General features: G+C 39.9%; 1 protein-coding gene across 6 annotated transcripts in view; it reads right to left on the bottom strand.

Moving 5' to 3' along the window:
* The window catches only part of efcab11 (EF-hand calcium binding domain 11), a 76,101-nt gene that overhangs the window by 32,132 nt on the left and 16,835 nt on the right, over positions 1–27,134 (bottom strand). For 5 of the 6 annotated variants that reach the window (XR_009266743.1, XM_058749580.1, XM_058749577.1 and 2 more), the window contains one exon: positions 23,131–23,221. Coding sequence is in view for 4 of the 6 variants with exons in the window: in XM_058749580.1 (XP_058605563.1) it covers positions 23,131–23,221 (91 nt within the window). In the remaining 2 variants the exon portion in view is untranslated. Of the gene's footprint in view, positions 1–19,918; positions 20,003–23,130; positions 23,222–27,134 lie in introns of all 6 variants that reach the window. The other variant, XR_009266742.1, reaches the window with a different exon arrangement.

Raw genomic sequence — 27,134 nt, 5'->3', positions numbered from 1 at the left:
ACAAGCAAAGATTATGAAAGCATTTAAATGCTACTTTAATTTTGGGGCTTTTTTCTTTGTTATTACTCAACCATTTTCTTTGTGAGCATAATATAAATTAACTTCGGAGACTACATTTTGAAAGCTCTATATTAAATGAACTGTAGAGCATAACAGGCTATTTCTGGCAAAGTTTGATCAAAAAGGAGCAGTTCAAAAAACAGCAATGTTGCATTTCATATGTATAATTTCACAAAAACTCCTGAAGTTAAAGGTTCTTCAATGGTTTATCCCCGTTGAAAAAAAAAAACAGCATATGCTGGCTAGGTATGCTTTGAAGCATGGCAGCTGGTTTTAGCTGGTTTAAGCTGGTCCTTAGTTGGTCATGAGCTGGTCCTTCAGGAGCTAACCAGCTTAGGACCAGCACATGACTAGCTTAAACCAGCTCAGGACCAGCTTAAACCAGCTCAAACTAGCTGCCATGCTTCAAAACATACCTAACCAGTATATGCTGGTTTTTTTCAACAGGGATATCAGCACTTAGGGTTCATAAAAGAACATTTGTATGTTTATGTTCACATTGCTTTTTTCTATACAAACAAAATGAATGGGCAAAAGGACAATCTTCAGTATTTTTATGGTACTCTTACAATTATTTTTAGAGACCAACACACCCATCGCCACTCAATTACATTGCATGGAAAACATTCTGGCTAACAGTAATAAAAGATGACAGAAATTTCATATTTGGATGAACTATTCCCATTTCAAATGTTTTATTAAAAATGCTTCAAATCAGCACACTGGTTATTCTAGGTACTGTCTGCTTATATTTTTTAGCTTTGTGCCATTTCAGTGAACGAGACAGACAGCTGACAGAGTAATAGTGAGAAAAGAGGAGAGCCAGAATCTAACCTGGGTTACCTTTGCATCAGCAGCACCACCACTCAACAAACCTCTGTCCTCTGAAGGGACATCATCTGTTGACAGAGTAAAAGTGAAGCCCTAGAACATACAGTAGATGCTTTTATAAACTTTCACTAAAGAATGAAAACATCTCTGTGAATCTAAAAAGGGTCATGATGCTGTAAAATCTCTTTCTAGTACAGGCTATAATTGTACCCACCGTTGTACTCTAAATAGCCTCTATTTATAGGTCTCTAACCTGAGAAATGTAGCTAACAGATAAATAACTCTATAGTGAGTGCCCAATACCAGTGTGTGGTGTCCTCTGACCCCTTTCATCTGTTCAGATCACTTGTACCATCTATAAAGAGCCCCTAAAATGGTTCAGGTGTTTACTTCAAATTGCCTGTGACACAGGCAATGCAGTCCGCAGGCAAAATGCTTAATGCATTCAAGTTGTAAAACATACTGCCCTCAGGCAAACACAGTTTTCAAAAGCTTTTGATTAGCAGGTAACTGATGAGGACACTTCTCTTTAACCATAGAAACACGTCTGCTGGAATGGAAAGGCAACATGAAAGTGTGTTTTGAGCTGGAGACACAGTCTAGATATTAATATAAAAACACTTAAGTATCTGCTTAAAACACAATGCCTTGATGTGACTAATCTGAACAATTAGCAAATTACAAAAATTAAAGGGATAGTTTACACAGAAATTAAAGTTTTGGCATCATTTATTCACCCTCATGTTGTTCCAAACCTGTATGAGTTTCTTTCTTACGCCGAAGATAAAAGAATATATTTTGAAGAACGCTGGTAATCGAACACTTGATTGTCCCCATTGACTTCCATAGTAATTCTTTCCCTACTATGGAAGTCAATGGAGAACAACAACTGTTGGTTCTTCAAAATTCTACAAAATATCTTCTTTTGTGTTCAACATAAGAAAGAAACTACAGGTTTGGAATGACATGAGGGTCAGTAAATTATGACAAATTTTTCATTTTTGGGTGAACTATTTCTTTAAGCCACATTTCTCATAATAATAGCATGAAATTCAAAAATAAAATACTAAATGTTCACTAAACCTTCAACAGGTAATATTACTGTAAATCAATCACAAAACAGACTGCAAATTCTAAGAAAATACCATTTCTGAGCTTCTAATGGTTCATCTTACTGTCCATGGAGTATTTTTTTGTCCTGTAAAACTATTAACACTGAGATGTGTAATATCTAGTAGCTGAGTAGCTCAGCAAGGATCTGAAGAAAGCTTGTCTGCTGTGAAGTGTCCTGAAATTTGCTCGAGCTGACATCAGAGGCATCACTAACGTTGTTAATATTGCTAACGCACGGTTCGGCTAGGCTTGAGAGCCCTCGAGCATCACTGACCTTGACCCTGCTGAACAGCCGGCTTCCAGCAGCAGATGACAATTTCCCCTGTACTCTGCCCAAGGGGTCTACCGGCTCCATTAAGCCGGCACATCTGTAACAAAGCTCTAATCACTTCAGTAGAGGTATCTAGTGGCATCCTGGACATGATTATAAGATCAGGAGCGCTGAGAGATCGTAATCATTTAATCCTCTCAGAACACAGAGCTGCCTGATTTCTACAGCTCTCCAGTGTTTCCTATTATAGAATTCATTACCGGGAGGGGGGGAAACAATTTAGACCTGAAAACCACAAAAAAAAAAAACAAGAAGTCTTCTTCATCTTGTCTGCTCCTAAAACAAACATTTCTAAGGAACATCGGGGGAACATCTGTGCATATTTGATCAGACAAAGCAATAAAAATTCATATTGATTTGATTATGAATTGGCATAGACGAGGGTCTTGTCATCAAGTCATGCAGAAATAGTATGTGTTCTTCTAGTGGAGGCAGAGCATTGTATCTCTCTATAACTCACTGTGCCATCAACTCCCAATGACAGGGTGGAAACGAAGCCCTTTGCACTGAGAGCCATCTGCCCTTGTGTACAATGACACAATGGGGAAGCACAGATCTGTGAAAAACACACAAACACTCCCTCTGTCTTTTAGCATCGGAAAAGTAGTAAACACAGAAAGACTCAGGAACTGGTGCCAGGGATGCGGCAGAAACAGGCGTCTTCCCTTCAAGGGACATCTGCAACTGCAACAGCTATACGTAACTTATAACTCTGCATAACTATGTGTAACTTAACCTAGTTGTAGCATAAATGAGCATTAATTTACATCTGATGCACTACTAAATATTAGACCGTTGCAGTTTATTTCGTTTATACGCAGGATTACATTTAAACTATTTTTGAAGCCATTACAGACCATTACAGCTATTTACAGACATTAATAAGCTCATGTTGCGGCTGACAGATTTCATTACTTTCATAGATGATGTTTATGACAATCACAATCATTTATATTTTAAGAGAGATTATTGACAATTGTATTAATAAATGTTATTAGCGGCTATCCAGCATGAAACAATCCTAACAGAAACTTCTTCAAGAGTCTTGCCCTGTCGTTTGTGCATGACAGGTTTCAGTAAAATTGATTTAAATAAATACTAATGCAGAAAATTTGAAATTTTTTTTACAATTATTTATGTATTGTAGCCTTTAAAAAGTTCTGTTAAACCATTAAATCAATTTTTAAAAATCAATTTAAAAAAATGCTAAAAAAATAAATAAAATTCTTAAACATCAACCATATTTCACTGAGATAAACTAAAATGCACAGCTTTTTAACACTACTTCTGCTTACAAATTTAAAGCCTACTTAATGAATCAAAACTTAAATCTCATATTCTGCAATATATATCTTAGGGATGTGCATCTCCATAATTGAGGCCGATGCAATATGCATCTCGATGCATAGCCAACGATACGATACATTGAAGATGCATATGAAGCAGCTAGCGATGCGATACGATTCACCCCTATTGCGATGCAGTGCGATTCGATTTCGATTCGATTCAACACAATGCGATTAGATGCAATGGAAAAATATGATCGCTTTTATTTCTTTGGTTCAGACAGACAGCAAATCATAAATTAACTTATGTGTCTTCTGACTTCTAACGCCTCAAGGCCTGTTTCATAAAACAAGTTTACCAAATAGACCAGGCTTATTTCAGTTAGTCTGACTCACTGTCAAATGATTTGGTTCCATAAAGCAAATTTAACAAAGATTAACCTCAGTCACTGTGGCTACTTATGCTGGAAAGCTAACCTGGTTCAGTTCAGGCAAACTGTCAGGCTAAGCTTAGCTCCTCTAACACTGACCAATAGGAATGCAATGTTACCACTGACTCTCTCACATACTATCATAGCCATGTAGCCTTTCTCTATGACAGCTGTACCTTTTACAGTTAGAACAGATAGCATTAGAACATTACAATCTAACATTGCTCTTTAAAGCATTAACAATCACTAAACTAAAAGTTAAAATCAATAAATTAAAACTACATTTTAACTGCTAGCCTATAAGAAACACACATTAACTCATCTGAGCTTAGTAATTAGGACTGTATTAGCTTACATTTTATTTACCCATTACAATAGTCCCTATACAGTTACTGTCTGCTACCATAAAATGCATATTTGACTCAGAATTATTGCGCCCCGTCTGTTTAGCGCGCAGCAGTGCTCGTCCACTCACGTAAGCCCACTCCTGACAGCAAAATGGATATATTTGCATGACTTTCTAACATTTACAGATGAAAAATATACTTGTGACATGTCAGTTATGCACTGAGGAAAACAAAACGTCTCAAATGCATTAAACAGCACATATATATTCGCTGTTTGCCATGGTGGATTGATTTGATCCATGATCGACATTAAGGGCTGCTTAAGAATGAGCGTGCACAAATTAGTTAGATTGTCAATTAGTTAAATTGTTACATTGTCGTTTATAACCGCTTTAGCCCCGATTGATTTGTTAGGTTATTTCAAGTCAGGTTTTGGACTTTAATCCCAGTTTTTCCTCGGGTCTCCGTGGTGTTGTGATTCGTCATATTCATGCGCTGCGGTGATGAAAGAATGCGCTTGAGAAACAGTTTCGAGAAGAGAAATCAATCTACATATAAAATATTGGTCACAGATTATTTATCACTTTCTAAACAATAAAAGTGTAGGCATCCATTAGTAATTATATATAAATAAATCGGTTTTTACCGATGCAAATATGTTAGAAACGATGCATCGCGATATAAATGCCAATTTGTATCCGATGCACACTTTTTAAACCGATTCATCGCATCGTTAACTTTTTTTGCCGATGCACCGAGCGAATCGGGGAATCTTCCCATCCATAATATATCTATGTAGTTTTGCTTTAAATGGGGAAATCTATGGAATCCCGTTTCCGCCACTGAATAAAAAATTTAAAAGGTAATTGAGAGTTTTCTCAGAATTGCGTGATATAAACTCACAATTGCGAGTTAAAAATTCAGAATTGTGAGATATAAACTCGCAATTCTGAGAACATATCAGTCTTTCCCCCCCCCTCAAAACTGGACTTTAACTCGCAATTGCAAGTTTATATCTCACAATTCTGAGAAAAAAAGGCAGAATTTCGAGATATCAACTCGCAATTGTGAGAAAAAAAATCAGAATTGCGAGTTTTTATCACGCAATTGTGACTTTATAAATCGTACTTCTGACTCTATAATTGTGAGTTTATATCACACAATTCTGAGAAAAAAAGGCAGAATTGTGAGTTTATATCTCGCAATTCTGACTTTGTAACTTGCAATTGCGTGTTTAAAGCTCACAATTCTGTGAAAAAAAAGTCAGAATTGTGAGATAAAATAACCTTTTTTTATTTTTTTTTATTCAGTGGCGGAAATAGGCTTCCATAGAAATCACTGGTGGCAAGATGGGCTTTTATAAAACTTGGCAGTAGAAATGCAAAAACAATTTTTTAAATTGGTGCTACATGACTAAAGAAAATAGAGAAAAATTACTTTGGTGTCTCCTTTTGCCAAAAAAAAAAGGTCAATACCCATAATGCATATTGGATTTTTGCACCATCCCACTGTTGATCTGACTGTCTCTGGTTGGTAATACAAAAATGCATAAGTTCAATCTGTAATTTTAATAAAAGTGCTGGAGCTGTCAAAAGTCCGCCATATGATGCCAAATGACATCTTTTGCATTATCCAGTGGACTTTTTCTGACAAAAACAGGGATATCTGGTCTGGGTAACATGTAAAATTGAGAAAGAGTACACATTGCTCAATAAAAATCTAGTTGAAAACTGGTGAACTAATTCTTTAAGAACCAACGATGTAACCAAATTAGGTACACAGTTGTACAACCTTACCCTAGAGAGCAGTGCTGACAGGCTCACTGTGGCTTTGACCACCCTGAAATTGGAGTCCAATTGCCCCAGCATTGAGGCAGAAGGCTGTGCACTGTGTGCAGGGTCTTGTGTCTGGGAGCAGGTGCCAATTGAAGCCCCCACTAGCCACATACCACCAGGGGAACAATCTGAAGGGAATACGTGGAGCTCAAAGTGTGCTGATGTTTTTAGACAGCCCCATCAGCCTGTCACTCTCCTTAACGCGCCTACCACCACACACCAGCTTACACCAATACCGCTGTGGCAGTCAGCCCACACAGCACAGCACGAGAGGAATCCTGACTCCACCCTCATGTTCAAAGAGATGTCTGAAGAGAAGCCGGCTCGGTTTCCGCTCAAAGACAGTGAGACAGAGCACACCATGTCTTTCCATCCCGCACAAAGCAAGGGAGGGAGCTAACTCAAACATCAACACCTACAAGGAGCATTTGTTACTGGTTTACCTGAGATGGAGTGGAGATAATTTAAGGGAAAGAAACTCCTGCTATTGTTTAGGCTACGTCCTGCCGGCTTGAAGCATGTAGCAGACAGTGATGCTCTCTTTCTGTGTAGCCGGCAATGCACAAAATATGCCAGTCAGGCAGACGCCACGGAAATGGAAAACGAGCTCATCCCTCCTCTGTGATAACCGGTGGCCCTGTTCAAGGCTCCCTCGCTGTATAATCTGTCTCTGATCTCCTGACTGAAGTCTGCCTGTTTGATAGGAAGGCCTGCGTGACCACTCCATCTCAACATGTGAGGAACCTGTGGAGGGCCTGGGAAGAAAAAAAAAAAAACATACTTCTGCATTCCTTGATGGGCCCCTGCTTCAATTTTGATCTCAACAGCCTATATGATGAAAAATGGATTAGTCGAAGGGTGTTACGACATAAAAGTCCAATACGGATGAGGAAAAGATCCGAGGGGCAGCCTTGGTTTTTGCTCCGGGTATTTGAGGGCTTTCCACAGACATCTGACACGCCCTTTGGCTGTCTGAGGGGGAACGGTTTGCTCTTAAGAGTGTGTCACATCCTGTAGGTTACACGTGTCTCTTTCACAGCCTCTAAGTGACAGAGATGTTTACCTCAGACACTGAAAGGATTCCTTATCTTTAAGGCCACTGTAACTAGTACTGTGCTCAGGTGGATGAAATCCACTGCAACAAACTTGAGAGGAATAAACTATTTGCCCTTTTCTTTCCTTAAAGGTAAAACTAGTCATAGTTGTAGGCAATGTATCAAAAAACTGACAGTCATATCACCTATATTTATGGAAGTTATATAATGGCTCATCCTGTATTATAAAACAGATAGCTCATGCTAGGTTGGCTGAGCTACATTTGGAGCTGTTTTTTTACCTGCACATCTATTCAATACCTGAATTAGACTAATGATATACTCAGTGGAAGAACTGTTTAATGTAATTTTTAATATTCATGAATAAACATTAGCATGCTATAATTACTATTTCCAATATTTTACAAAAGAAATAAGCCACTTGATGCTATGTGTTACAGTGAATTTACTATAATTAGTTAAGTAAATTTATTTATGTTGCATTTTACACAACACAGATTGTTTCAAAGCACCTTCACCTGAGAGGGTTTTAGGCGCTCATGCTACACAACAGCCCTGTAACCATAGTAAAAACCACTATACTTCTCAGTCTGGGGAGGCTTATCACCTCTTAAAAACATTTTGTCATCATTTACTCACCCTCGAATTTTTAAGAACTAAACAGTTGTTGGTTCCCACTGACTTCCATAGTAGGGAAAGAAATACTATGGAAGTCAATGGGCACCAACAACTGTTTGATTACTAGCATTCTTCAAAATATCTTCTTTTATGTTCACATGAGGGTGAGTAAATGATGACAAATTTTTCATTTTGTGGTGAACTATCTCTTTAATGTGCAACATATACAATAAAAGAAAGGAGATTAGAATATCCATACTGTATAAAAATTACTTATATCTTAAACCACCAATCACACTTCACTTACAAAGACATTCTACTGCATATACACACACTTTGAGCTTTGATATAAAATGAAGCGTGTGTATACTGTGAATATTAAACACTCTCACCGCTGAAGGTGTGCTTGCTTCTTTTTCTCAGATAAAAATACATTTTGCTGCGCTATGCAGGGCTATTTATAAATGAAGGCCAAGCGACTACATGTACGAGATACTGTTTTTGAACTGATGAACTTCCATTTCCATTTCCTCTTGTTCTTTTCTCCTCAAGCGAGAAAACAAACCTTGGTTCCGTGCAACCTCTGTGGTGAAGGTAGCGAGTGAGCCGTGTGTGCCAGGAGAGCAGTAAACCCATTACAGCTGAGGACTCACACTGAAGTTGTGGTGCTGGAGGCGCACAGTTCCTGGTGTGTGTCTTGTAAACCAGTCCTCTCACTGAACCCTCTACGACTCACTCGCCTCCCCCTCCTGTTCACACACACACACACACACACACACCAGCACCATTTCCACTGGGACCCCTGTCTTTATTATCACAGCCCGGCAGCTTACTGTTTCCATGGCTCTGCAAGATGGATTAATCACACCATTTAATGTGTTTATTTCCCCCTGTCCAGGAGGCACAGGACTTGTGTGGAGGAGGTGGGCCTGTTATAACCGGCTATGTGCCGTCTTTAATTGGCGTGAGAGGGGACATGCTGCGCCGTGGCCCCGAGTGGGACGCACCCATAAAAGGTACACTGCATAAGGGCACCTGGGCCCCAAGGTACACTCTCACACACACACCTCCTCTTCTACTCCTAAATCTCATCCATTGATGTGCTAAATAAAAATCCCCCCAAATAAGCACAGCAGCAGAATGACATACCAACAAATGGCTGGAGGTCTGTTTCCAAGACAACAGCTAAGAATGCCCACGGAGCACATGTGAGAGAGCTCACTATGAATAATTTCTACTTTGACTTCCTTTGAAGGCATTACAGTAAGGGCTACACCTTTATATGGGCTTGAGTACCCATCTGAAACACTGAAACAAATACATATTTATGTATAATATAATAAAATATAACAAACAAAATGCACATGAATGCAAAAAAAAAAAAAAAAAAATCACATTTTATTTATAAATAAAGTGGTGCTCACCTGTATAAAAATTGGCATCACATTGCTAAGATTTGGCCTTATACAGGTGCTGGTCATATAATTAGAATATCATCAAAAACTTGTATTACTGAATTACTGCAGCAATGCGGCGTGGCATGGAGTCGATCAGTCTGTGGCACTGCTCAGGTGTTATGAGAGCCCAGGTTGCTCTGATAGTGGCCTTCAGCTCATCTGCATTGTTGGGTCTGGTGTCTCTCATCTTCCTCTTGACAATACCCCATAGATTCTCTATGGGGTTCAGGTCAGGCGAGTTTGCTGGCCAATCAAGCACAGTAACACTATGGTCATTGAATCAGCTTTTGGTACCTTTGGCAGTGTGGGCAGGTGCCAAGTCCTGCTGGAAAATGAAATCAGCATCTCCATAAAGCTTGTCAGCAGAAGGAAGCATGAAGTGCTCTAAAATTTCCTGGTAGATGGCTGCGTTGACTGTGGACTTCAGAAAACACAGTGGACCAACACCAGCAGATGACATGGCAGCCCAAATCATCACTGACTGTGGAAACTTCACACTGGACTTCAAGCAACATGGATTCTGTGCCTCTCCACTCTTCCTTTAGACTCTGGGACCTTGATTTCCAAATGAAAAGTAAAATTTACTTTCATCTGAAAAGAGGACTTTGGACCACTAAGCAACAGTCCAGTTCTTTTTCTCCACAGCCCAGGTAAGATGCTTCTGACGTTGTCTCTGGTTCAGAAGTGGCTTGGTAGCCCTTTTCCTGAAGACGTCTGAGCGTGGTGACTCTTGATGCACTGACTCCAGCTTCAGTTCTCTCTTTGTGAAGCTCTCCCAAGTGTTTGAATCGGCTTTGCTTGACTGTATTCTCAAGCTTGCGGTCATCCCTGTTGCTTGTGCACCTTTTCCTACCCAAATTCTTCCTTCCAGTCAACTTTGCATTTAATATGCTTTGATACAGCACTCTGTAAACAGCCACACCTTTCAGTAATGACCTTCTGTGACTTACCCTCTTTGTGGAGGGTGTCAATGGTCGTCTTCCGGATCATTGCCAAGTCAGCAGTCTTCCCCATTATTGTGGTTTCAAAGAACAAGAGATAACCAGAATGTATACTGTAGGGATGGTCATTTATTCAAACTTAAATGTAAATATTCTAATATTTTGAGATACTGATTTTTGACTTTCATGAGCTGTAAGCTCTAATCATCAAAATTAAAAGAAATAAACATTTGAAATATATCAGTTTGTGTGTAATGAATTAATATAATATACAAGTTCCACTTTTTTAATGGAATTAGTGAAATAAATCAACTTTTTGATGATATTCTAATTATATGACCAGCACCTGTAGTTGTTTTGAGCACTCTTTAGTATGTTGCTATGTGGTTGCTAGGGAATTCGGGGTGGTTTCTTCTTAGCTCACCTCAAAAAATGATGTTTTGTGAAATCACTCTGAAAAGTGCTAGTACATTTCTCCAAAACAAAACTCAGATGAGTAATTATTTTTTCTTTGATATGGACCCACATGTATGTTTCTTAACTCAACTTGTCTGAGTTAAGAAACAAAAGTGTGGGTCCATATCAGAAATAATGTAGGAATAATTACTCACCTGAGTTTAATACTTAGGGCCCTATTTTAACGATCTAAGCGCATGGTCTAAAGCGCACGGCGCAGGTGCACTCAGGGCGTGTCCGAATCCACTTTTGCTAGTTTAACGATGGAAAAACGGTCGGCGTGCCACCCGGGCACATGGTCTAAACGGGTTGTCCCTATTCTCTTAATGAGCAATGGGTGTTTTTTGGGCGTAACATGCAATAAACCAATCAGAGTCTCATCTCCCATTCCCTTTAAGAGCGAGTTGCGCTCGCACTATGGCGGATTCGCTATTTAAACGGCAGAATTTTAAGGCACATAGACTGAACTTAGAGATAACAAATCCAGAACTTGACAAATCCAGAGAGCAAACGGATTTGCTCATGCAGCAAATAGGTAGGCTGATCATTCTAATACACGCAATGACTATCCATTATGACATGTATGAAATTTTTATATTTCTGTAGCCAACACAATAAAATTATTTTACACTGTAATCCTTTCATTTTTAATATTTGGCATGTTTGTGTGTAATAAGCAAAGTGAACACGCCTTGTGGACCCACCCAGAGGCGCATTTTCTACTTACGCGCTCTTTAAATAAAAAAAAAAAATATTGCGCCATTGACTTTAGACCTGGTTTGAGTTGGTCTATGTCTGTTTTCAGTTCCTCAAAAGAGCAACGCGCCAACAATGCGCCTGAACACACCTCTTTTTTAGACAAGCACGCCCATGGGAGCTCAAATGGGCACAAATGTATTTGCTATTTAAACAACGTGGCGCAGGACGGGAAAATGAGAACTGCGTCTGGGCTGAAACAAGCAAAAACACTTGCACTGCACCTTGCGCCGCATTGTGCCGGGTGTATGATAGGGCCCTTAGGGTTTGGAAATAACTAGGGGTGTCAACGTTAACATGTTTAGCGCTAATATTTTTTTAACGCAGATTAATCATTTGATAAGGTTTGACCCCAACTTGCCGTCATTGCAGCGCGGAAGGTCATCTATCATTGTGTGATGAGGGTACAGCGAACCAGTGTTGCCAGGGTAACGGCACAAGTGGGCTATTTTGAAAATACAGTCGCGGGAAAAATTACAGAGCTGTGGGTTGCGGTTTTTTGGGATACTTTTATAATGTACCGCGGCTGCCCAAAGTGTATATAGACAAATAAAAATGAAAATAGATCCTTTTACTAATGTGTATTATACTTGAAATGTATACCTGGCAACTTAAGAACAGAGAGGCGGTTGTAACATCACAAACAACGTGAGTTTCAGCAGAGCATACATGTTAAGGCTTTTACACAGCAGAAATAAACATGACAACAGCCACTATAGATTATATAAGATAAACACACGATTACGATAGATATGGTCTGTATGTGATTTTTTTAAAATGAATGTGTACGTCTGAAATGCTAATTTGTGCAGCGATATAAAAGGCTATAAATAGCATATTTTAACAACAGTAAACGACCAAATTCCACATGTGATCGCAAAAGGAAGTTATTACAAACACTCGATGGTGGTTTGAAGTGAGTTCTGAGTAAAAGTGTATTATTAATCTCATAAATTGTCTTATGTAGCATGATGCTAATGTTAGCTCTAATGCAGCTGCAGAACAGGTCCAATTCTTCTTCATAATGCTTTTTGTCATAATACTTCACGAAAGGTCGCAAGAAATGTTTTGTTGTATTTATTTAGAAATACTTTTGATAATAGTTGGGTAAATGTATACTGGGATTGAAGCGATGTGGCTTGGTAAACGTTTTATTGCCAGTATAAAGGCTGATAATGGCTGAATAAAAACAAAAGAATAATGATAAAAGAATAATAAGGATTATGTCTCATACCTGGCGGAAGTTTGAAAGGTTCTGTTTCCTTAAACTAGTTTGTCATGCATTTCTAATATTCTAATTTGTTGAGATAGTGAATTGGTGGGTTTTTGTTAAATGTGAGCCAAAATCATCACAATTAAAAGAACCAAAGACTTAAACTACTTCAGTCTGTGTGCATTGAATTCATTTAATACACGAGTTTCACAATTTGAGTTGAATTACTGAAATAAAACTTTTCCACGACATTCTAATTTATTGAGATGCACCTGTACTAGGCTATTTCTTTTTATTTCTTGTTGCTGAAAACTAGAAAGCTAAACCATAACAAAGAAATTTTTCTCTTGGTTTAAAAAAAAAAACCCTGAGCAATCACAACATAAGTGTTTATTTCATTTTGAACTGTTCTTTTATCTGTTTTGTTGAATTATTCACATAAATTAATATAAATAATCTAATGGTTTTTACAGTATTTTTGTTTGCAACTAGTTCACTGAACAAATATAAAAACCTCCAATAGGACAGTAAACAGCACAGGCTATAATAGAAGCCCTGTTTTCGACTCTCTAATGTCTCCTCACTGCTCTGTGCTCTCAGGTCTGAACAACCCTGCTCTCTCCTTCTGCTCACGTCTGAACAAGGTAATTATACCTGCAGGTGTCTGATAGCTTTATTCATGGGACAATCCTTCCAGTTATCCTCTTTGATCAGTGGGAGAAAAAGCACTTTTGGGCTGTCATCTCCATCTCCAAAGCATACTCTCTCTCATGCTACGCTTGCCGATGATGAGAGAGACATCAGCATGGCAGCTCAGGGGGCCAAGTATAATCTGAATCTGACTAGAAGCTTTTAGAGAGACACAGGAAGTGCCTAAACTCTGATGTCACCAAACTTAATTTTAAATCTCTCCCTGTTTGAAAACTAGGGTGGTATGTAGAACCAAAAAATCATATCTTTAATTCACTGACATCAAGCTATTCTTGTGTTAGTCATGTTGACCCAGAGAACAGAAATATGATCAAAGTCATTTTTCCATCCAAATATTTCCCGGTTCAGTCTGTTTGACGACTGTAACACAAGTTGAAACCATCTTTTACTCATGTAATGTAGGAAAGATCCACTCAATTATTCACAATCAGAATGTTTTGGCTAGTCGGTCTTGGCAGACCGACCAATTCCCATTCCAGTTGCAAAATGTAGCTTGTCAAGAAAATGAACGAGGCAGAGTCAGTCATCTCTTTTCTGCAAGAGACACCACAGCCAAAACAGGAAGTGATGCAATCCTGGACACAAATTACCCATTCGATCCATGATTGTCATGTATCTACAGCTGCCCCAGACCAACGTCCCAGAGATGTTTTTTTGCCCAAACAACAAACAAGCATTATCTGGAGTAAGTATTCACCGCTGCTACTGACAGATACAAACAGAATCCGCAGCTTTGCTTTTCAATCTCCATGGTAAGTCAGACAAGACTTACGTAATGTGTGTGTCACACAAACACGCCGCCTCAAATCCCGGTTGCAAAAACTTTAATGGCCTGCGCCTTTGAAGACAGACCTTCCATGCGGTGGCTGTTTAATAATAAAAACGTGACAGCAGAAAGGCTGTGGAGAAAGAGAGAGAGACACAGTCTCGCTATTCCCATGAGCCTCAGTTTAGAATCTCTGACAGCCAATCACAATACTCACAGCTTAGGGCACAGACATGCTTCTAGTTCTCTAAACTAACAGGCTGTTTGAGTGAACAGGCTACAGCTACATTCTACAGGACAGTGAATTCATGTCTCAGAAATGTAATAAAAAACATCACAAACCAAGCATAAGTTGATTTGTGTCCTCTGATCAGCAGTCCACGGTGACCCTCAGGGCATTATGGGTAGCCATCTCTGCATTGACCAGTCAGAAGAAGACAAGCAGCAAACTGCCTGTGGAGATCAAAGGTACTCTTTTGCGCTATGAAGATTGGTTTTGAGAGTTTTTACAGGGTGCTGGGGTGAAAATATAATAGGGGTCCAAACAACATTAAACTCCTTTGACTTTCATTGTTCAGTATGGACATTTTTTATATCTACAAAAGAGAGTCAGTCATACAGGTTTAGAAAGATATGAGGGTGAATACATGACATAACTTTTATTTTTGGGCGAACTATCCCTTTAAGCTTGAAGAAACAGCTCATCTCTTATTTAAACCAGGACTTAACGTAGGTTCTTCTTTTAGAAGCCTGCTTGATTTTGAGAGACAGTTCTTATATGCTTACAGCCTCTACACTCCCGATAGTTCAAAGAAACGATTCAGTCAAATAAGAATAATGGACCATGTCAACTGAAGCCCTATACTCATGCCTCTATTAAACATAATGAGATCCAAGACATCCCAGAGAAGTTCAAGGAAACTCCTCTACTTGATAATGACAGATCTACACAGAGAGGGAGGAAAGGAAATGTATGATGGAATAAGCCCTAAACAAAGACTTCTTATATTATAGAAATATGCCTATTTTCTCTGACTGAAGGGAGGCGGATATAAGATCTATACTTGGCATTCACCATAAGAGATTTAGAGCAGTCATTTACTCTAAGTGCAGACACAAATGCCGTTCCTTAAAAGTATTCTAACAGAGCATTTACTTTTACAATAATAGCTCCTCCAAATAACCAACATTTCTACAAGTACACACTCTTTCCAAGATCACTCTAAAACCAGCCAAGTCTAGCGGGGAATACTTCAATAATGTAGTGGAGGATTTATAGAGTGTTTTGTCAAACATTTTTATCTTCATTATTTTTTTTAAGTCCGTTCGCAAATCACTACAGTTCAGCAGAGTGTGATGCAGCAATATTTCATATAAGCACTGGAAAATCTGTCACTCTGACAAAACTATTTGCGAATGCATCATGGCGGCATAATTCTATTGCACTGTGCTAAAACAAGCTGTTGTCTTTGACGTACAACATATTGGAGAACCAACAGTTTAAAGCCTGCAGTGTACTTCGTAAATGATGACTATAAAGAGAAATGTTGTCCAGTGCAATAATATGATTGCCAACATAATTGGTTGCTGCTTTCCCAGATATTTTCTAGAGAACATCTCTGTTGCCTCTACCCATGTTGTTTTACAGAGCAAGCTATTCATTACAACAGAGCAGGGGTCTTCAACCGGGGAGTCCACGGCAGTACTGCAGGGGCTCTGACAATTGTTTTTCAAATTTTGTGAAAAAATAAGAACATTGAGTTAACTTCAAAGCTTAAGAATCAAGAGTTCAGTTATTTATACATCACATACCATCCACATATAAAGGGGTCCCTACTCCATCTTTCTATTTGAATAACACAGTTCAAATATTCTATTAGGTGACCAATTCCCTTCTGAAGCAGTTTTGAAATGGTTGTCTGCGTATAAAAGACAATATTTTTTCTGATACGTTTGAAAGAATATTACATGAGCATAGCACAACATAGCAGGAACATGAACAGGGATTATATAAGGTCCTTATGAGAGGAGAATGCGGGACAAACACAAGTGCTGCAGTGAGCTTCCTTCCATCCCTGCAATCCCATCCCATCAACATCAAACACATACACATAGCCAACATGCAGTAAATGGCCAGGATTTACTTAATGCCCCTGGCTCAGAACGGCTTGGAGCTTGGGCACTTCCTGTATCCTCTCATCCTGGAGAGAATTTGCTTGTCCTGTGGCTTCAGCCCAATTCAACGTCTTGATTTAGTACCAAGAGAAGCATAAGCATCGATAAAGAGCAGCTTACAGTGTTGAGACCAAATGGGCTGCCACTGCTTCCTCTTCCACAATGGGAATGAGAATATTGACAAGTAAAAATGTATCCTCAAGTGAAAATCATGCCGCCCAAAGTAAAAAAAACATGATAAAGTGTCACGAGTGGAAAAAGAGCACAGACAACATCAATCCTGGTAAAAGGGGCTACAGTGACCTTGCGTTTGTATCAGGAAATAAACCTCGATAGATTGTGCGATTTGAGCTCGGTTGGAACGTACCCTCAATAGAAGAGAGATCATATTCTTTGATAGCCTTAATTAATTCATTGATTTATTCAGCGCTCCAGAAGCTCCTTAAATCACTTCTTAGATTATGATCTCACCGGTACACATCAAACGCGTGAAATTTGGTGTCTTATGTGCAGTAACGGATATGCCTGCAGGTGGAAATTAAATGAATAACATTCGAAAGCATATTAAACACAGAAAGGTGCCATTTAAAAAGAGAGAGAGAAAAAGTCACGCTTTTTGTTACTAAAGGTAATTTTTTAAAGCTATTTTCGTCACGCATGCTTATCGCCCATCTTCGGGGAGCGCCACCAATGTTACCTCACTCCTGGAACAACGCCTCTCGCTGTCTCAGACTTTCTGAGGCGGGTTCTGACGGACGTATCAACTCATCTTTATTAGCCTAGAACCCGGGAGAGAGAGTAATGGGCACAGCCCAGCAGCATGCTGCTATCTCTCTCAGACAGCAGACCGTGGCCCCCTCCGTGGCCCTATTTAAAAGGCACTTATATTTTCGCTTCAAGGAACGCAGTTTTCCACTATGGCAGGAGATCCTTGATAGCCACACACACACCCAAACAGAAAAAAAGTAGGAGGAGAAAAAAAAGAGGAGGGGGAAACTTCCTCATTAGAATTCCTACAAGGTGGATGATTGCCAGTGGAGACTATAATGTAATTGTCATGGCAACTACACAATGTACAAAGATCCCAGTGGAATTACTCTGATTCTCCCCTTCCCCCTTTCCCTAAAAGCCATTGGTTTAAAAAGAAACCGAAGACATTTCAGTTTGGAAATCTCAGATGAACTGACAAGCTCTAAATAATTCCACAGGGTGAAAAAACAAAACCATCAGGTTCCAGGCAAAAATCAGTTATATATGGCTGTCAAATTGTATACAGAAACAGTACGTATGCAAAATTAAATGGGCTAAAAGAGCACGTCTTTAAGGCAGACGTGGAACAATACAAAAAGAAATGGATTTTCTGCATTTACACAGGGTGCATGTTTAGCCTCCCTCTGCAACTGAAGCCAGCCAGACGTATGCAGAGGCTGGAGGAACAGCCACAAGCAGAGGGCACCGCTCTCCTCACCCATTCGCCCACTCTAAGGGGAACCAATGTGATTACTGCATTACCCTCTGGCAACCCTGCTTGAATTCTGAGTCTGCCTTTAACCAGCTCGCTTGTCTAAAGACTGAGAAACAGACAGAAAGAGAACAAGACAGAGCAGATAAAGGGTCAACAAAGGAAAATCTAAAATGAAAAGATTCATCTAAGCATTTTTTTTTTTTTTGTCTCACTCCTAATCACCGTTCCGCATCTGTGCATGGCTGATGAAGTTTTCAGTACAGACGGGGAAAATAATGCAAGCCCTGATGCAGGCTTTGCCCTTTTTCAGCAATTTATTATTTCAACGAGATGACAAAAAAAAGCAAGGGACTGAGGAAATTAGCTGAAATTAGATTAAACCATTCCACCTCCCACAAAACCGGGTCCATTGCTCTGTCAAACGGTCGTGAGAGTGTTTGCTTGTGTATGTGTGTGTGATATGTGTGAAGGAATAATGCTAATGTTTCCAAAAGCCGCTCTTCAGCTCACCATTAGCAGCTTTCTGAGTGTCCAGCACAGAGCTGAATCGGCGGTGTTATTGTGCCTTCATTAAGCTTATTGTGTCAGCAGGAAGAGGGGGAAAAAGAGCTATTTTAAGGGATTTATGCACTCTGTGCTTCCATGGGCGGGCAGTGAAACTCCAGGCCAGCAATACCTCCTTTCAGAGCGCTACAAAGGAAATGTAATTACCTTGATATGGTGGCAAAGGGAAAGGGCAAACTCTCAATATGCAGTAAATGCACTCATGCTGAGACCAGGCAGGGCTAATTTGCTACTGATCTGTAGGAGTTTTTCCTCATTTCTCCCCCCCACCACCTATTTCTCTCTCTCTCTTTGCCACTCTTGGGGGAAAAAATTGCATGAAGGAGTCGTGACCCTATTCCTACATGTGGCTGGTCTCCTCAGCACAGATGCCACCTAAACAGGACAGAATGAGATACCGGAGGCATGAGGTATGCATATTTAAAACAGAGGTATGAAAATCTTTTTTTTAGAGAGAGAGAGAGAGAGAGAGAGAGAGAGAGAGAGAGAGATATTCGCCATAAACTCTTGCTTGGCCTTAGGCGTTCACATTGTGGGGTAATTTGCATGAATATTTTTTAAAGGCACATAAAAAGCACTCAATGGTTAATAAGACGAAACTCCTAGAGAAGTTTAATTTAGGAATGCTAATTAATTCACTTTTTCATTAGCCTCCATTTCAGATTAGGGAGACTCTAAAGACAGAAGCAGAGAACACAACGTTTCTGGAGTGTACAAGTAAACCGCCACTCATCGCTGCAGTTGAGAGAGAGATGCAATTACATTTTTCATTGATAAGGGCAAGTGCTTCCATTATTCTACAGGCTTTTCTCTTTGTTTTACTTAATTTCAAAGTAAAACTGACAAATTTGTAATAAAAATCCACTATTGTAGCTGACATCCAGTATTTGCTAAAAAACAGTGATTTGTAGCAAATATAAAACATATAAAACAGTGACACCTAATGTAGCCCAGACCTCTAAAGAACTTATGAGTCAGTTTCTTTTCATTGAATAAAAACAAAAAAAATGCCACCATTGTAGTTTTGATACTGTATATACTAGGGCTGGGGAACAATATTGATTTTCAATTAACATACAACATAATCTGTGTAGTCTGATTCACAAACAACTTGTACAAGATGAGTATTTTTGAATTACTATCATTATTATTTTAATACAGTATAAACTAGGACTGGGTCCAAAAATAGCCATTTTCAATCGCCATACATGATTCAAAACAAATGACTTTTCTTCAGTTTGTTAAATCAAAAACATACAGCGCAACCAGTCATTTCCTTCCTTTTAATGAAAAGTTCAAAAAGATGAATTACCAGTTTGAATCGGTCTAATTGGTCCTATCATTTACAGCATTAGGAGAATAAATGGACATTATAACTGAAATATACCAAAAATGAATCTGAATCAAAACCAGAACTGAATCAATAGCTTACAAATCAGTAATCAAATCACATCTGGAAATGTGTATTAATACCCCGCCTTCCTATTCAAAACTAAACAGAACTTACTCAAATTGAATGCACTATGCTTGCTGAGACAGTGGCAGATCCTCAAACAGGTGCACAAGAAGCATGCTGGTTCAGATTCCTGTGCTGGAGGCGAATATAAAACAAAAGATTTCTGTTTTAGCAACCAACATAACACTTTTTAGCACCTGACTGCTCCATGGGCTCAATTCTCCGACTTCAGTGTGTCCTGTATAGTCACAAGAAAGAGGAAGATATATGCAAAGCGATCAGGTTTAATGGATGTACAGTAATGCACATAAAAGCTCCACTAAATGATAATGAAAGGATGTACAATGCAAAATGGGCTTTTCCTTTAGACTTATTAGTAAGGACAAGTCTGTCAGCACAACCAGGCTAAAGCTGGGACATCAGAGAGGAGAACAATGAGAAACCTGAGATTCCTCAGCGGGTGAGAGAACGAGAGCAATGTGGAGGGGGAGGAGGATAAAGTGAAAAAGAGGGGAAAAAACGCTGCATTCATGTAACCCAAGAACTGTAAGAATGTGTGTGCAGCAGGTATTTATGGAAAGGTGATGGCAGATAGTTGCTCTGGAAACGGCGACAACAAAAGAGAAAAGCAGAGAGTAGCGAAAGAAGAAGAAGAAAAAAAAAAGAAAAACAACCGCAGGCAGCGCTCAAGGTGTGATGGCACCAGCTCTGCGTACCACGTCGTCATGGCAACAAGCAGCGGGGAGAAATGGCGATGTTAACATTCATTCAGAGAGGCAGCACATGTCCATCAATCTCTAGCGCATAAAGAGGCAACAGCACGTCTGCTAATGGTGTGAAGCCTGCAAGGCGCTCCATTGTTCTGCTATAATTATGCCAAAAAGGACAGGAAAAGGGTGTTGTTCTTTTTTTCACAAAGGGGTCGCAACACAAACACAGATTCAAAAGAGAGGCTTCAGTTCATCTCAAGGTATAAAAGAAGAGCAAACCTGACAACACACACACACGTACGTGCACGCACACGGGGCACCCCGCGCACCCTCTGAAAGAGACACCAAAGGCGGACGTTCCCGCTTATCACTTTGTTGTGATAATCTTTTCTAAACACAGCCCTGGGCTTGCAGATAAACTCCAAACACAACATTCAAGGTGAGCTCTCTCTCTCTCTTCCTTCACTTCTTCCTTGGAATTCCGTTTTTTTCCATTCGGTCCGTTTGCTGCCACACTCTGTCAGCGGTGGCAGGATGACGGGGCGGAGGAGAACCGGAGGAGGTGGAGAGAGGAAAACAAGATGGCACAGCGGCGTGAAGGTTATGACTTTGAACGTGCGCTAGCTGGGGACCGGAGCGCACACACTGACACGCGAAGACACAAATACACACACACACGCACAGAGTGCTCCGAGTGTTCCTGTTTGTTCCAGGTGCTTCTCTACTCTTGCAAAGTCAAACATCTACATGGCTTTTCATAGCGGGAGATCCACCTCAACTGGTGAAGGTCAACACCTGAGAGGGCAAAAGGGAATCACTGGCATTTGGCTTAGCCAAACAAGGCTAAAACGAGTAGTCTGCATTATTTGACAGTAAACTATTTGTTCATTTGTATTTTTGTTGTTGAATAGTTGATTGACCTTGTTATTGTTAACTAGAAATAAAAAAAAGAAAAGAAAACAGAAAGCTAAAATGAATATTTGGCGACTAGACTAGATAATATAAAAGAAGTACTAAAATTACTAAAAAGTAATAAAAAGTAAAAATAATATAAATAAGAAAAATTCCTAAAAGTAGGCCTATGTAACAAAATTACTAAAACTTAAACTGAAAATAAAATATAAAAGCTACTTCTATACTATTGTAATAGTATATAATTAATACCAAAACAAAATCAATCTCCGTACATTGCAGATTAATATTGGATCATTATATTAGCTGATTATCAAAATAATCAATAGCTACAGTCCTAATGCCAAATGAGAAGTCACTAGATACAAATTGAATGTCTAAAGTCATGCTACATGATTTTTCGTGACATAAGCCCTTAGCGCTTCGGTTCTGACATGACTGCAGCCTTTAATTAAAAAAAAACAAATGCCACAATGCCTCCTGCACTCATAAGTCACTCTGCCAATGCAGTGCTGGCATGTCATTGCAATCATAGCAAAACAGTGACTCACAGAGGATCTGAGGTTATCAACTCCTAGTAAGTCAGCTGAGCTTAAGGTCAGAGGGACACAGTATCTGTGCTGTCAGTGATCATGGTTTGCGTGGTGTGAGAGGGTGTCCGTATATTAGCCGGCTTTGCAGGACAACAGTAGCTGCTCTCAACAGTAGCTGCAACTCGCAGCAGTGGCCAACTGCAGAGGATGAGTCACATCAAACAAAGCACTAAATCTGTCCAAAACACAAACAAACACACACGTTTGTGCACAAGGAGACGTGTATCGAATCTCAGAGCTCTTGAGCCCTCAAACAAAGGATGAAAGAGATTAATTGCCCCATCTCAGAACCGCGTACAGTATCCACGTCACCTCTTCAAAAGGAGTAGAAACCGAGAAGAGAGACTCAGCTGAGGGCTGATAATAATGTGTCACTATAACTGCAAACGCAGGGACAAGCTGAAACCTCTAGATACATCATAGTACGAAAGTAATGCGGAGATCTTGGTGGGAGATTGTCGAATGTCATATTGGCTTTGGGATCCGGCGATAGCTCTGGGCCTAGTGATAACTGCTTGAAATGGGTGTGAACGCACAGCACGCGCAGACTCGGAATCCCACCTGTTCAGAGCAGTTTTGAGCGAGACAGCGAAGATGAGGTGTACAGAGACACGTGGAGCAGCCATCGGGTCTGAACAGGAGTGGAAAGGGGCTGAGAAACTCCACAGGGAGCTTGGCACAAAGGAACTGTTCTCACCCTAATGAGCAGCCAGATCTCAACACCGCAAGCCTCCAGACTCTCAGACCTGTGCTACTCTCACATGAGACTGTATCAAACATTTTCACTCACACTGGAGGGGTTCGAGTAACAAAGCTTCGGCCAAACACACAGCTTGTTGCTGAGGTTGAAGTGGAAGGCCTGCTCTGAGCGATGGGCGCAAAAATCTCTTTCTGACTTCACATTCACGGCGTAATTACACCCATCTGCCTTTGTAATCTACTTTGGAAAAGGAAATCAAGACTGAAGATGATAGAGACATGAGAGATTCAGACCAGAGAACCCTCTGAATGATGTATCTACAGAGAGGCCGTGGGACTGAGCTCTTACCGGAAAGCCTCCAGCACAGTCCTCTCCGGCAGACGAGGGGCAACCCGATTGAAGACGCTTTTGAAGTCATCCAGTTTCAAGAAGCCACGACCTGTAGAGAGCACAAAAATTCAGAGCAAGTGTTAACAAGACTAATACTTTAAAACATCAAAAAGTTGTTCAATGTGAGGGCGGGTGTGTTATTAGAGCGCCACACTTGCGTGAGATCAAGCAAAGAGGATGAGATAAGCACACCTGAGAGCGCGCACTCATTATTTTTGCTTATCTTAAGGAATAAAATCAGCTTTCTTTGCTCGTTCCACTCACTAAAAAGCTGGTGGATAAAGCCGAAAGTACACTTCCCTTGTCCGCGTTCTGCTCCAGCTCACAGACTGTGATGGAATTTTCGTCATCAGTACAGTCCGCTAGGGTTCACACACACAGTCCACAAACAGGCCTGACTTTGACTCTGCGAGGACTTGTTAGCAGACAACAGTATTGGACCACGCAATATGACAAAAATAAAATCTTGGGTTTTTTCTTTTAGAAATTTTTTGGCCAATTCAAGATTTTTTTTGTTTAACCAGTCAACTAAAAACGTAACTGCAACATAATTAAAGTAACTTTCTCTTTGTCAACCATCTGGTTAAAAGAAGTTTTATTCCAAGTGCATCACACAAAAATTGGTCAACATGGTGCAAATGTAAAACAAATGACTTGATAAATATATTTGAATAAAAGATCGAAGAAATTTGAATATATAGGCATATATTGTGCAAACATGTTTTAAACATATCATATATAAAAATGCTAAATATTTCTCACGCAAAAAAGACATTCAGTTTTAGAGGTTAAAGGGCTGTTCACACCAAGAACGATAACTATAAAGACAACTATATTAGCGTCCACACCAGCAGACGATATCTTTGGTTTATTCTAAGCGCACACTCGTCTGCCGCTTTAAATTCTCAAGTTTGTTATAGCAGGAATGATTCTGATTGGGTGTCATGTTTTTATCATTCATTAGCTCAAAAAAAATAATTCTGAAAGTGATTCCAATGATATCGTTTCTCTGTGCCTTTATCATCATAGTTGCGGTGTGGATTCTGCTATTCTTTAATACAGAGAACGATTTTTAGAATTATATCTTATCGTTATCTTTATAGTTATGTTCCTTGGTGTGAACAGGCCTTACCTCAAAAATGCAAGACAATTCAAATTTAAAATGACAAAGTTTAATACCAGTTAAACTTAAGAGTAAATATTTTGTTAAAACAAAGACAATAACAGCCTTTTAGCCCATCACCATCATGCAAACATGAAATATCAAACATACAGATTTTAGCATTTTACTGTGCTGCTTTTCCATTGTGTTTTCTATGTAAACATGCACTTGGTGGACATGTTTGACCACTGCGCTGACGTCTCGTCTCTTGTAGCATCTGATGCATTAAATGGCATTTTAATATGCGGTGCTCAAGTTAAAAGAAGTTCAACTCTGTTCTCAAATAACCTTTCTTTTTTTTTTTCATTCCACTGCCAGTGTCTTGTTTTTTCCCCAAAAAATATTCTGTGTGAATAGTGGACATGTTTGACCACTGATATTGCCTGATATTAAGACTATGGATATGTTCTACAGTTTTGTTCTCTCTTAACTGTAACCACTGGTGTATCGTCAATGTGTCTAATTGTAATATTTAAAATTTTAATCAAAACCATGAAAAAAAAGGAATAAAAATGTTTTAATTAACCGTTAAAATTACCCAGTCCTACAACAGTGCATGTGTGAATGATCTGAGCACTTGAAAAAATGGTTCACAAGATGTGTCCATCCACACTCGTGGTCAAAAGAATATATTCTGAAAAGCTAGCACACTCAACTGTGTGCAAGACGGCATGGAAAATGAAGTATCCCTAAGTCCACTTGCAGTTTTTTGCCTGATATTGTGAGAGCAAGAAGTAAGACCAGCTGAGATCTCAGAGTGTCTCTGGGAGCCTCTTCCTGAGAGCTCAAAGGAACAGCTTGTTGTGCCTTCTTCTCAGCGGCTGGCACGCAGGACTTTGATTTGCAGGAAATGGCTCCCCTGAGGAAGTTTAGAGCGCTCGGATCCAAAGTCAGAGCTGAGAGTGGAATCTGTTTAGCGTGTCTGCTGAATTGATGAGAGGCACAGCGGTGCACTGAGCGGGGGGATTATGGGGGGTGGGGGTCGCGGAGCGCTGTGACATGCATGTCAACACACCAGACCCGACAACACCAGCTCACCAACCGTAACCAAACACTGCCCTCCACAGCCACGACAACAGGGATGAGAGAGCGGACACCTGCGGAAACCACAGGACCTGTGCAAAACTAGAAAAATGACACTTCTCATATGCAAAAGGATTTGAAGTGTTAGAAATGTGCCTAATTGCATGATTTATTTGCTGAATGCGGGAGAAAACAACTGTTTTGATGACAAAGCCTGAGTAGGAATCGGCAGGGAGCTGAGCTCACTTTCACACCGGGTGAGAACGGGAGGGTTTCCAAATGCACCGAGCATGCTCTGTCACCGGGCAGGCTGCCACTTCAGCTCTGAATGGGAGCGACGCACTTCAGCGCGCTTTAGCTTCCAGCGTGTCCCCACTGAAGATGAGGACGGGGGTGACGGCGCAGATGAAACAGTCAAACATCTCATCCAGCGCAAACTGTTCAGCCGCAGATAGGAGAGGACTTGCCTCTGTTGGCAGTCTGACAGGAACATCAGGCAGAGAAAGCCAGGACAGAGGGTTTAAGCTTAGCTGGCAGAGGAACAAAGACAATCAATCTGGGAACTGCTGAAATTATTAAGACACTTTGCTAGCATGTAAGCTCTGCTGGAGAACACCTGCCTTGACAGTTGTCCTTCAGCTTTCCAGCTGTGCATGTTCATTCACAACTGTTTAATGAGAAGCCAATTTCATTTTCAAAAGGATTCAAATGTGATACAAAGAGCATTTTATAGCACTACCAATTGTCAGTGCCGATATACACAGTTAAGACCGGAATCGCAATAAGTTGGGTGAGTTAAGAGTAAGTCAGAATCACACTTCCAATCTCGTTTCTAAAATTAGCTAATTTTCAGGTCGCTCAGAATTCGTACAAGGGTTGAGTGAACTCGCTCACAGCAATTTGGTCCTCGAGATGAATTTGATGGTTCATTAACATTCACAATTCTAATTAAAAGCCAACTGTATTTTTTAAATGCCTTCTACTTATTGCTGGAGACTATTTTAGGTCCTAGGAGGATGTAAAAATGCTCCAAAGCCTGATCGGGAGGCTCACAGGAAGTCAGAGATATTTCAAAGCACTCTGAGAAAGCAAATGAGATACCAAAGAGATAAACAGAAAGTGAATGAGAGAGTCAGCTTCGGGCAATAATGGGTCCATCGAACATCTACTGAAGAGGCAGCCTTCACACATATAAATATTCTGCTCAAACACACCAGTTTTCCTCTTTAATGGCGGGTCAGCAGGGTTAATGAAATAAGATCCCTCGACCATTCTGAGCAGATTCAATCAAGGTCAGCTGATATCCTCCTCCTGTGGTCACTCCTAACTTACTCAGTGAAATTATTTCTGTAACAAAATTAATTAGTTAATTACATTTGCCTCTCATTGGAATATCCTACAAACAGTTCCAGGGAGGGTGAAATGATCCACGGAGACCACGAGACCCATTTTACTGTTTTCTACCCAACCTTGAAGCCCAAAACATTGGTTCAGACACCTATAGTTTCATATAGGGCAGACAAATACTTCAGAAACAGCAGTTAAAGATGAAGGGAACCTCTGTATTTGACCTTCTAGTTTATCAGGCATTAACTGTTTAAAAATCAGAAGTTAAATCACAAAAAAGGTTTATTTCTTTGGACAGTGGACCAAAAAAAGGACACATGGCGCCCTCTACTGCAATAATATGAAAACACCACCCATCCCCAATACCACTACACATTAGAAAGTTGCAACCATACGGTAATAGTTGACAAAAGCACCAACCCTTGTTTAG

This window comes from Onychostoma macrolepis, chromosome 17 (genome assembly GCF_012432095.1).
Source record: "Onychostoma macrolepis isolate SWU-2019 chromosome 17, ASM1243209v1, whole genome shotgun sequence".
In the NCBI taxonomy this organism is placed as follows: Eukaryota; Metazoa; Chordata; class Actinopteri; order Cypriniformes; family Cyprinidae; genus Onychostoma; species Onychostoma macrolepis.
This window is presented reverse-complemented; position numbering and strand designations above follow the sequence as displayed.